General features: G+C 35.9%; 1 protein-coding gene across 1 annotated transcript; it reads right to left on the minus strand.

Annotated features, from left to right (window-relative positions):
• Positions 1-429: 429 nt before the first annotated feature.
• On the minus strand, positions 430-7,704 carry LOC125226057. Its single transcript, XM_048129891.1, has 3 exons — positions 7,626-7,704; positions 4,288-4,388; positions 430-737 (listed from the first exon to the last, which is right to left on the minus strand). Exons 1-3 carry the CDS (start codon positions 7,697-7,699, stop codon positions 532-534), a joined length of 381 nt encoding a protein of 126 aa, XP_047985848.1. The 5' UTR covers positions 7,700-7,704; the 3' UTR covers positions 430-531.
• Between the last annotated feature and the right edge of the window lie 5,091 nt (positions 7,705-12,795).

Below are 12,795 nucleotides of genomic sequence, written 5' to 3' on the forward strand. Positions count from 1 at the left end.
TCTTGCCGGTCCCATAGTGGATACCCCCCTCCAACTGAGGGGGGACTGAAATCTTCTCGAGGCTGAGGCGTAGGGTTAGAGCCGGCGTAGCTTTATTTGACGTTCATAAGCGCATTGTAATATGCCTACTTGGAAAATAAATATTTCATTTCATTTCATTTCATTTCATGTCATAGTGACGTTATGAATCAGATTGCAAGAAATCTCTTAGGTACTGCTTGTGATTTTGACATGGTTGTAGAGTGGCCTAGGGTTCCAATGAGGAGGCACACTCAACGGTTATGACAGATGGCGCCACCCTATTAGTCCATACGTGAGAGCGAGAAGATGATATGTTTTTCTCTCTCTCACATATCAATGACAGTGAAATGCCTAGACACTTGCACAGGCGCCGCCTGGCGGTATAAAATGTCAGTGTGCCTCCTCATTGGTTGACTGTACATAGGCCAGTTACACACAATACGACACATAACTACCTTAATACTTTCTCATCCAAACTAAAAAGAGATCCATTACCAGTTGTGGTGAACATTAATTTGTAAACTTGTAATATCGTTTCTCGTGTTTGTCGTGATTCTGACTATATTTTTCGTTAAGAAGGAGGACTTTATTTTTCTTCGGTTTCTCTCTGTAACCCTTTTTTATGGTGACGAGGAGGTCTATGAGAAACCAGACTATTTCTATGAGACTTATAAAAGAGCCTCCTAAGCAGAGACCGAAAATCCCACCGAGGTTAGCTGTGAACAAAAATAAGGTCACATAAAGAGAAATGTAATTACATTCTTAGAGAAAGACAGACAAATTTTATATTAGATTAATATATTTAATATCTGGGCGACCGAGCTTGGCTCGGTTCTATTTTAATATATCACGTCTTTAGATAAAAAAAAATACTCTTATAAATACAAAAACAAAAAAAAAAGACAAAAAACAAAAACTTATTTTCTGGCCGGGATTCGAAACCCTGACACCTATGATCTATCTGCGTACATTAGACCGACCTCGTACGACTGAGCTAAGCGGAATCGATGCGCGCGCGGCGAAATTAAGGACCATATTTTACGTTTACAAACGCGAAAGAAAAACTCATGAAAACTCGAAAATTCGCGTTTTCCGGGATCTAAGGCTACGCTAGATAGATTTTTCAGCCCCGAAAACCCCCACATAACAAATTTCAGCGAAATCGTTAGAGCGGTTTCCGAGATCGTCGGTATATATAAATAAATAAATAAATATACAAGAATTGCTCGTTTAATAGTATAAAATATTTGGCATTATCATAGAGACATCACCTAAGATTGTATATAATAAGTTTTTTTTTGTAAAAAATCATTTTAGGCACAAGCTGTCATCGCCGACTGTACCTTTATTTCAATAGTCATCTACCTCTCCAAGACGTTTCTAACAACCTTATACTCGATAGAGATACGACGTTTCATAACAGAGTTCCTATGACCACCTTTCTGCTCCATCATCAGATTATGCTCCATAATATTGCATTGTCACGTGATTTACATAATATATGAGTGCACTTTTTCAGCTCAGTCGGAAACCGGGAAGTGGGTCAAATTTAGCTTATTGGTTTTGACCCAAACTAACATAATAACAAGGCAAGTTTAATACAAGTTTTTAAAAAGAATCTGCGTAGGTTTAGTAACGCGAACTCAAATTTCTAGCCAATTTCGACAAAAAATCTTGAATGTCTATGGGTGGGGCAATCTCGTGTTTCATGTATTTAGAACTAAAATGGAAGTATGATTTCCAGCTTTCTTGGAATTCATTTATGTAAACACGTGTTTGTGAAGCCTTCTGGCATTGCTTTAGGAATTTCTCAGAATTTTCAATTCGGCTAAGTTCTATCCCTTCCATGAATCACTTTTTAACCGACTTCAAAAAAGGAGGAGGTTCTCAATTCGACTGAATGTTTTTTTTTTTTTTTTTTTTTTTGTATGTATGTTCCTCGATATCTCCGAGAATTGTGGACCGATTTTCAAAATTTTTTTTTTGATCGAACGGGTATAACCCCGAGATGGTCCCATTGGCACCCAGTCAGGGTCTGATGATGGGATCCTGGAGAAATCGAGGGAACTCTTCAAATGTTATAGGCACATGTAATGTTTTTAGTGTATTTTTCAAAGGTAAATCAGTATTTACGCCTGATGGTGATAATTTTATGTGGCTGAGCTGATGATGGAAGGTCAACTCCTCAATGGTTAGGAGTTAAAGGATAATTCTTTCACTAGTGTACATGTATTCGGACTGATACATATAATATCAATAGGAACCACTAAAAATCAACAAATAAATAAACTTTTTTAACAAAAAATAAAACCGCCTTCAAAAATAAGCGCGTTACAAAACACGGAGAAACTAAAAAGCAAAAAATAATAAACCTTTGAATTCAGCTTTCTTATCGTATTGCAATAACTCTAAACATCCAAATTATAAACAAATCAATTATTTTTGGAGTCGGTGCCAGCCTGCGTATGGTTGGGTGGGGCAAACAGGCAATAGCAAGGCGACGAACAGGTCTGGTACCGACTGCAAAAATAATTGATTTGTTTATAATTTGGATGTTTAGAGTTATTGCAATACGATAAGAAAGCTGAATTCAAAGGTTTATTATTTTTTGCTTTTTAGTTTCTCCGTGTTTTGTAACGCGCTTATTTTTGAAGGCGGTTTTATTTTTTATATTATTAAAATAAGGGAAAGAGTTTTGCAGTAAAGAAACGGAAGCTAAGAAGGGAAAACATAAATAACATTACATAAATGTTAAAAGCTAAGAATAGAATTGACACCGTTTCATTGGGCGTCGGCGTTGCTCGATGGAGGTCTGGTGTAGGGTAAGGTTGCGATTATTGGACCAACGCTTTGATTGGACCACTTAAATATGGATCACCTGTGGGTTCTATCATCGGACCGGTCCAATCATGGCAACTTTTTTTTTTAGAATTATTCACCCGTGCGCAAATAGACGATATGTAAGAAAAAACTAGTACATATAAAAATAATATATATATTTTTAATTATAAAATTTGTATTTTTTTGTATTTGTATGTGTTGTGTTTGTATTTGTGTATTTGTATGTATTTATTATATGTATGTAAGTAGGTTTATTGCAATAAGTATGAATACTGACTTGTGTTTTCTTATTTAATTTTTAACCGCCTCCCAAATCTCAAAGGAAGGGGTTCTCAATTCGTCTGTATTTTTTTTTTTTTTTTTTAATGTTTGTTCCTCGATATCTCCGTCGTTACTAGACCGATTTTGAAAATTTTTTTTTGATTGAATGTATATGCATACAGATTGGTCCCATTTTTCTCAGAATCCAGTTCTGATGATGGGATCCTGGAGAAATCGAGGGAACTTCTCAAATCTGAAAGGCATACATATGGTGATTTTTGTGTTTTTAAAGGAACAGCATGCATTTACGTACGGAACAGTGACATTTGGTGCAGTGGAACTCCTGATGATGGTCAGAATGGAACTCCTCAAATCTGAACGGCACACTTATAGTGACTTTGGTATTTTTATAAGAACAGCTTACACTTACGTCCAGAACAGTGACATTTGGTGCAGTGGAACTGCTGATGATGGTCAGAACGGAACTCCTCAAATCTGAACGGCACACTTATAGTGACTTTGGTATTTTTATAAGAACAGCATGCACTTACGTCCAGAACAGTGATATTTGGTGCAGTGGAACTGCTGATGAAGAGTGAGCCGCCCCTGGTTAGAGTTCCGTTTTGATAATCATTATCATCTGTAAGTACTTCAGAATCATCCAAATTTCAAAATTGGTTCAGAAATGACGGAGATATCGAATAACAAACATTAAAAAATATACAGACGAATTGATAACATAATCCAACATTTGAAAGTATTTATCACCAAAACCCCAAAGGAAGGCGGTTTTTTTTTCTTAAAAATTATTAAAATCCTGCACCAAACTAAGCTTTCTGTTTAGCCCAATGGTTGACTGGTAGAGAATGCCTCAAGGCGTTAAGTCCGCCATTTGTACTCTTTTTTTTGTAAATTTGTGGAATAAAGTTTGAAAGCGACTCTGGTCCAAAGAAGGCAACAGCTTATTATATCTTTTCACGATTTTTCTCTAAATTTATTATACTTTTTTTTTGTTGTGAGTAGGGTAATTCATAAATAGATGTCAAGAATTAAAACTTTTCAAACTAGTTTTATTTTTTTTTGACATAAAATCTATGAATTATAGAGCAGCGAAGTTAAGTGGTTCAATGATAGCAACCTTCCCTTCCTATGTTTTATAGTTACCCAACATCTGATCCCAGGTGTAGATGATTTGCCTCCTGTACTTCAAGCAGGTTCTGGAAGCGTAGTGGACAGCTAGTTTGGTGTAGTTTTTATTATTGGCACTAGAACCGAAAACATAGAAATATTAAAGGTAATATTTTTTAAAGCTTCATATGGTTTTTCAACGTTTTTGAAAAAAAATAAGTAAAAAAATTAGATAACGGTAGAATTTTTTAACCTATTATTTAGCACAGCTTTTTTATACGGCATACCCACAGATGTCATATATACCATAGATCAAGCAAACGTATCTACTTAGCGTGTCAAATGAACTCAGTGAAATGCACTGAGTTGTCCGTCTTTGATCGCAGCTTGCAGCTTTCGGGCGTCAATTTTTGTAAGTTGAAGTCAATCAAAACATAAAAAATGCCTCGTTACGTGATATTCAATTGCAACAACACAAAAATTATGAACAATCAAGAGCCTGAGACATATTTAAAATTACAGGCAAGAAACAACTTCAGTACAAAATTTGACACGCTCGGCCCCTATACAAATAGATGAACTTGTTTCTTCTATCTATACCTTGTACTTTTGGCACTTGAAAAAAGTGTAAACAAACCGGAGCTGTCAAATTTGAGTGTTGTTTTTTAGGTAACGTTTGGTTCCTGATTTTTTTTCTCTATTTAAAAATAAATTGAGTTTTTCCATTTCATTCCACTAACATGTAATTTCGTTTAATTTAATCATTAAAATTGGCTCACCTTGAATAAAAAGTACCAAGTAAGTAGCGACCTACAATTTTGTTCTTCGATCTGGCCTTAAAAGAAAAGGTTCACTACCCCTGGAACTGTCAAATTTGACGGCTCCGGTTTGTTTACACTTTTTTCAACAGCTAAAAGTACAAGGTATAAATATAGTTCTGTGGGCATACCCAAAAAGTATATAATTAAATGGAAAATGGCTCTAATTTCCAGTAATCCGAATTTTTTACCAAGCCGGCATTTCCGTATCAGTACCTAACAGTGCCAGATTATCGATATTGTAATGTACCTTTAAGAAATTGAGATGCATACTAGATTGTAGTCTAGGTACCAGAAAGACTCATGATGTTTTTGTTGAGTTTCCAAATTGATTTCTGATTCAGAACTTGATTGATAAAGTTTTGTTTTGAGAAACAAGTTAGTATTAAACTTCAGCGGGATGAACAACATAACTTTTACCATTGCGGTTTACCTTATTAATGAGCAGAGAGCGGATCTCAGGTAGCGATTTTTAATATGGATATGACTAGTGCATTTTTAGGGTTCCGTAGTCAACTAGGAACCCTTATAGTTTCGCCATGTCTGTCTGTCCGTCCGTCCGTCCGTCCGTCCGCAGATAATCTCAGTAACTGTAAGCACTAGAAAGCTGAAATTCGGTACCAATATGTATATTAATCACGCCAACAAAATGCAAAAATAAAAAATGGAAAAAAATGTTTTATTAGGGTAGCCCCCCTACATGTAAAGTGGGGGCTGATATTTTTTTTCATTCTAACCCCAACGTGTGATATATTTTTGGATAGGTATTTAAAAATAAATAAGGGTTTACTAAGATCGTTTTTTGATAATACTAATATTTTCGGAAATAATCGCTCCTAAAGGAAAAAAATGTGCGTCCCCCCCTCTAACTTTTGAACCATATGTTTAAAAAATATGAAAAAAATCACTAAAGTAGAACTTTATAAAGACTTTCTAGGAAAATTGTTTTGAACTTGATAGGTTCAGTAGTTTTTGAGAAAAATACGGAAAACTACGGAACCCTACACTGAGCGTGGCCCGACACGCTCTTGGCCGGTTTTTTAAATGTGGTTTATAATAAGGTCTTACAATCTATTATTATTACATCGCACACCACAAACTTCGCTGAATAATTAGATAAATTAATGTTATTTTTGCAACAAACTACAAAAATACAAATGAAAAGTTTTTTATTCTAAATTTTATTTAAAAAAAAATAGCGAATTATTTTTATTTTTCTATTCTTTGAGTCAATAGAAGTGTGCAATGCGCAGACGAAATTTTAAAGAAGAGGATCTTGAATAAATAAACTAGGTAGGTATTTAAAAAATTAACTAACATTCTTTTTATTTAATATTATCATCATAATCAATCTTTACGTATAATATTCACAAAAGCATCAAAAAGGCTTTTATTTTTATGTTCCGATACATTTTTTTGTGTGTAGAAAAAATAATAAATTATGCTATTCATGTCCATATTAATATTTAAATCGCTACTTGAAATCCGCTCTCTGTTAATGAGCTATCAAGGCAACCATAAAATTATAAATTATAATAAGTATTTATAATAGTTATTCGTCATTGTTAGTTATTCATGGATTTATAAAGCCGTGGAGACCAATTATATCGCATATAATGAATTGAAGTACCAGGGCCAAGAAAAGTACCGAATGGACACCAAACATAGTGCGGCGTGATGGCAGACCGCGAAGGAGATGGCGGCACGATCTTGACGTCTTTCGAAAAGATTGGCCGAACATTGCCTTAAACCGAGAAGCGTGGAAGAAAGAGAGGGAGGCCTTTGCCGAGCAGTGGGACACAACAGGCTAACAAATAAATAAATAAATAAATAAAATAATGAATTGGCAATATGCATCCTGATGCGATATAATTGGTTTAGGGCCACTTGCACCAGCGAAAATGGAATCCGTGTGGCACCATTTTATATGGAATTTGACTGATGACCCAGAGTTAAGTGGTTGGTGCAAGTTGGCCTTAGTGTCACTCACTTGCACCACCCGCTTAACTCAAGGTTAGTGGGCTGTTAACTGTCAAATTCCATATAAAATGGTGGGTTAACTTCGGGTTAACGTATAAGTAATTATTCGGAAAACAATATCAAAAGTGTCAAAAATGATTATTGTGCGGTTTAAAAATTCCACCTTTATTACTTATCTCAATAGTCCTTAGAACACATTTAAATTCATGTATCTATTAAGTACTTCTTCTTCAGTCGTTCCCTCAATGCTGAGGATCGTGACATCGTTTCATCGTGAGGAAGTTTCTAATGGGGTGGCAACGCGCATGTGATACTCTTTGAGTTGCAGGCGTCCATAGGTTAGGGTGACCGCTTGCCATCAGGCGGACCGTATGCTTGTTTGCCACCGACGTAGTATTAAAAAAAAATCGTGTCTGTTGAAGACTAGGTCCCTCCATAGGCAATATTTACCCCCTTATTCATAAAGGTTCACTGAAGTTATCAAGCCGATAAAGTTTGTTTGTCCCTTTTTATCACACCAATATATCGGCTTGATAACTTTAGGGAACGTTTATGAATAAGGGGATTAGTACTTACTTGTTCACTTTCCGTATAAACTGCACTTTGGGGTTATATTCCACGTAGTCGCAGCCCTGGTAACAATCGTTCATGCGAATGAGAGAGTGCATGTCCGCAAGAGTAAGTTCTGTTACAAAAAACATTTACGGTTATTCATAGGGTCCCCCCGCCCCACATCTAGCGTCTCGCGAGCGTAGCGTCGGCCCAACTGTATGGCAAAGCCTGACGCTGCGTCGGCGCGACGTCGACGCGACGTCTTTTTTCATACAGTTGGCCGACGCTACGCTCGCAAGACGCTAGATGTGGGGGAACCAATAAACATTCACTAAAGTTATGAAGTCGATAAAAATCTTTTGTCCCTTTCCGACATATTGGTGTGATAGAAAGGGACAAACGATTTATATCGGATGTCGGAAGGATTTCAATAGAAAAAATCCAAGATGGCGCCTGTAATGTATGGGATATCGGTCCGACATCCGATATCGGATCGGATAATGTGAAAACGCACTAACAGGGTACTACCTATTGCGTTTTCTAACAAACTAATTATGGGCGAACAATATTTAAAATATAAATTATCATGGAAAAAAATCTTTTTATCTTAATGTATACAAAAGAATAAGGTACAGTGGGACAGTTACGACAGTGGGGGGTGAGGGTAATTTTCAACTGATCGAATTTATCCATATTTTACAAAACTTGAGCTTCATATGTATCCACTGAACATGCGTGTCATATATTATAAGTATGACCAGTGGACACTCTATTTAATAATGCAAAGATTGTAAAAGATGGAACAAAATACAGTAAGAAAAGAAAATATGTAAATTAGATGAAAATTCCCCCCAGTCGTAATTATGCCGTACCTTACAAATTATTATTATTGGTTTTCATCAAAGATAAGAAATTATTGGTTCTACAAAATGTAATTTCGACCCCACAGGTTCCTTTATGCTTACACGTGCCATTAGTCATTAAAGTCATTAAGGAAATTTAAATGGGTGAAACACAAATTTACATAATTTACAATAATTCTGCTTAAGTACTTTAGATTTTTTGTCTATAATGTGTAATCAAAACAACAGTTTCTCAAAATCCTAGATGGGATTGAGATTTTTACCGCCTAATCAGACACCAGTCTATAAATACTGTCAATTAGTAGAAACAACAAGGATGGCTGTACCTTGATATAAAAACTTTCACGGAATAGGTATAAAAATTATTTTCATATTCAAAGTTCCTGGCAATGCGGAGCAGCTCTGGGTGGCTAGCCGAATGGCACAAACGCTCACGAAACGCTCACGAAACGAAGCGCTAGTAGATATCTATCTCTATCGCGCTTGCGTATTGGCGCGACAGAGCCAGCGGCGTATCGCTTTCGTTTGGCGTCGGAGAAATGCCATTCGACTACGGGGCCTGGCATAAGTATTAGCAGGAAAATTAAGATCCCAACTAACAAAACCCTATAATAGGGCACATTCTCACGTATGGAATTCACATAATTCTGGATAAATATTAATTTAAAAGAAGAGAATAAGTTTTTAGTATCTTAGCGAAGGATATTCCGCAATTCTGGGACCGACCCAAAAACCCCACGGCAGTTGTTGGAGAATACGCAAGATTCAAGCGCACGTGTTTTTAACCCCCGACGCAAAAACGAAGGGGTGTTATACTAATTGTACTGTCAGCATCAACAGTAGCGGATGAAACAACGCACCTAAAGTATCTGGGTGGCTAGCCGAATGGCACAATCGCTCACGAAACGCTCACGAAACGAAGCGCTAGTAGATATCTATCTCTATCGCGCTTGCGTATTGGCGCGACAGAGCCAGCGGCGTATCGCTTTCGTTTGGCGTCGGAGAAATGCCATTCGGCTACGGGGCCTGACATCCTAATTAATTTTTCTAAATATAGGCTATAAAGTCTGTACAGTTCGCGATCAAAAATTTCAAAGTTTACAATATTTCTTTGTATAGACAAACATCTTTTTACGGTTCCGTACCAAAAAGGTACAAAAAGAAAGGAATAGTGCGACTCTGTCCGTCTGTCTGTCACATTCCTAAATATCTCGAGAACTACTTATGCTATAGATGTGAAATTTGGCATAGTTATGAACATTTTGAACCTCTAAAAATTTAAAGTATTATTTTTATAAATTCATTAATATTAGATACAGAAAATGGCCAAAATGAAAAGGGGGCAACCTGTGAATTTCAAGTTACTAGGTCAAGTGGGGTATTGTTGACTAACTGGGATACGCGGCTTATTTTTGAACTTACCCTTTTGTGATACTATACATAAATATCGCTCCCAGGTACACACAGGATAGTCTTCAACTTTCAAATCTTCAGCTGAAAATATGAATGGCTATGATAGTAGTATGTACTGTATGTTTTTACCGCATTTCAAATTGTTCCCATGAACGTTAAGCGAGTGTTTTTACGATATTATAACAAACATTCATTGACTATCAATTAAGTTTTTATTTTTGTAAGGCCCACATGCACCAACCATTTAACCTAGGGTTAGTGCGCTGTCAAGTGTACAATTCCATATAAAATGGTGGGTTAACCCTCCATTTTCGTTGGTGCAAGTGGCCCTTAATGAGACATTGGCCATTTTTTTTAAATATAAGTATAAATAAAGAAACTTGGAGGCCTTGGTCATTTTTTCTTTGTATATGACATTTATTTCAGTTTAAATAAAGAAAGTTTAATTCTGCTGCTCACAAAAATGTTAAAAAGTATTATAATTTGTAGTAGAAAAGTTAATTTATTACTCTAGTATAATTTTTCGGTATTAAATTAACAAAATGGACAAGGCATTGTCACTGTGGCGGCCATTTTAGGTAGTTTTGGAATTTGATTACATAGAATTTCTGTGTGTATTAAATTATTCTTACCTGAATACATGAATGGGAGACATTTGCATAAATTCACGACTTTTCTCATTAACAGCGCTGTAATGCATGTCTGGTATAAAGTACTTGATCCAATGGCTTGGTCCTTAAAAAAAAACAGTGCGTGGGGTCACTCCGCGCGGAAGAAGTGAAACTCCTAACATAACCTCAAAAACATTTTGTCAAGTGACCATCACGTTTTTGCGTTTAGTTACATCCATCTTTTTACTGTTTTAAATATTTTACATTGCTATTTGCTCAAATTATGGAAAAAACAAACAAACTCATTTTGCACTCGATCTAAATATACCTAAAACACACACATTTCAACCAACCATTCCGCCATTCAAAACCGTTCTGGGCATTCTGTTCTGTCACTGGCTGAGTAAATAAATGAATGAATGGAATAATAGTCGCGTTGAGACAGAATGTTACGCGCTGAGTGAGCATTCCACGCAAAGTAACAATGACTGAGTGTTACGCGCTATCAATTGGAAGTCGCAATAGAAGTTTCACTTCAAAAAATTAGGCAAATCACATGGAATAACTCGACTTTCAGTACCACCATTAGTAATAAAAGAGATAAACGTAAGCGAAACTGATAGGTTGCTGGTTCCACGTCCCACAATTGGCTTTTACACGGAACTATATCAAGATATAGTTCACATAACGCCCACAGAACTATATCAAGATATAGTTCACATAAAGCCCACAGAACTATATCAAGATATAGTTCACATAAAGCCCACAGAACTATATCAAGATATATTTCACATAAAGTCCACAGAACTAGGTATATCAAGATATAATAGTTCTGTGGGCTTTTACGACACCCACGAGAAGTAAGTAGGTAATAGTGAGATTCTTAAACCGTCATCAAATTGTATGCATTGGTAATTTTTTTTTTCGCTGATTCATAAAAGAATATCATAAAATTTTCATTCACTTCGATTTTTCTTGCTTAATTCTATCTAAATTCTGCACTCGAGCCTAAATGGTACTTTTTCCTCATTCAAATACAAACATGTTTTCCTCAGAAGTAATCTAAGTAAAATGTGTTATCTTCTTTATTTATTTAATAAATAAAGGATTCTTGAAAACATCAATTACTTAGAAGATGTTTTTTTAATTGTATTTCCTGATAATTAGCATCCTTTGGGACTTTTCTGTGTAAGTACTCGCAGTTCGTGCTCGTAATGGGGGATGTCTGAAAATTTTAAAATCGCCTGATATTTTTTCTGGTGATAGGAATAAGCATTTCTATTAACAAAAAAAAGTTACAGATTTTTTGCCTGGCCTCTGATTTTGCCTCCTTCTACGACTACCTTCGCTCTCGAACCCCGGACGTTGATTTTACTGGCTTAAAACGACGACCTTTGATATTAACCTCTGGACCTGCTTCTGCTTGCATTAACGAAGACGTTTGCTTTTAAACACTGGACCTGATCCTGCTGAACTGTTTACGATCCGTTTTGCCTCCCTGACTTCTGATTTTGCTTGATATAAGGACGATCATCGCTTTTAAGTTCCGGACACTATTTGTTATAATGAATACAAGTACATAAACACGATATAAGGATCCCAAAACATGCTTTATACCAACTTGTTCTAAAACCAACCAGAAAAACTCAGATTTAAAATTGTTCATATTAAGAAAGGAGATGAAGGAAAGTTGGTGTCAATAGGTTGGCAGGAACTACCCAACCAGAGTGCGATTTTGCTGTGAAGACCACCTGAGTGTAAGATACCGTGTCTTGTTTACCAACCTTAAAATGTAGTTACACGCTGGCAATAATATCATAAAAAAGAAAGCCATAAATATCTGACACGGTGGCATTTTATAAAATGTGTATTTTTTGGATAGACCAATAGGAAAAATATGGTAAAATACATTTTTTTTTATAATTTGCAATGTCCTATAATAAAATATAATTGATTTATTTTATTGTGTTGTTTTATTTTACTTCTTAGTTGTAGGTGTGTGTCATGTGTGTCGAGTTACTGTCAAGTTACTATAAAATTCAGTCGGCTATGGCTTTCCATATTCTTCTATGGCCCTCCATACTGTTAAAGCGTGATTAACGATTAACAGCACTATAGTAGATTGTGTTACGAGGGAGCAAAATTGCATATTTATAGCGAGGCTATAAATTGAATTGTGAACAAAGTGAAGTATTCTATATGTAATTGAATACTGAGTGTAGCTACTGGGATTCGAAAAGAAAGGGTTATTTTCTTCCCTGCACTTTTCCTCTTTGCTATTAGGGACCAAAGTGATACTTTTCCCTT

This window comes from Leguminivora glycinivorella, chromosome 5, assembly GCF_023078275.1.
Source record: "Leguminivora glycinivorella isolate SPB_JAAS2020 chromosome 5, LegGlyc_1.1, whole genome shotgun sequence".
Taxonomy (NCBI): Eukaryota; Metazoa; Arthropoda; class Insecta; order Lepidoptera; family Tortricidae; genus Leguminivora; species Leguminivora glycinivorella.

What these genes read in the sequence shown, in the direction of transcription:
- LOC125226057 (XM_048129891.1), bottom strand. Translation starts at nt 7,699, where the DNA reads ATGAACGATTGTTACCAGGGCTGCGACTACGTGGAATATAACCCCAAA. An exon ending in TTTATACGGAAAGTGAACAA is followed by an intron (nt 4,389 to 7,625) that starts GTAAGTACTAAT and finishes TTTCGGTTCTAG; the next exon opens with TGCCAATAATAAAAACTACA. An exon ending in CACCTGGGATCAGATGTTGG is followed by an intron (nt 738 to 4,287) that starts GTAACTATAAAA and finishes TTTTGTTCACAG; the next exon opens with CTAACCTCGGTGGGATTTTC.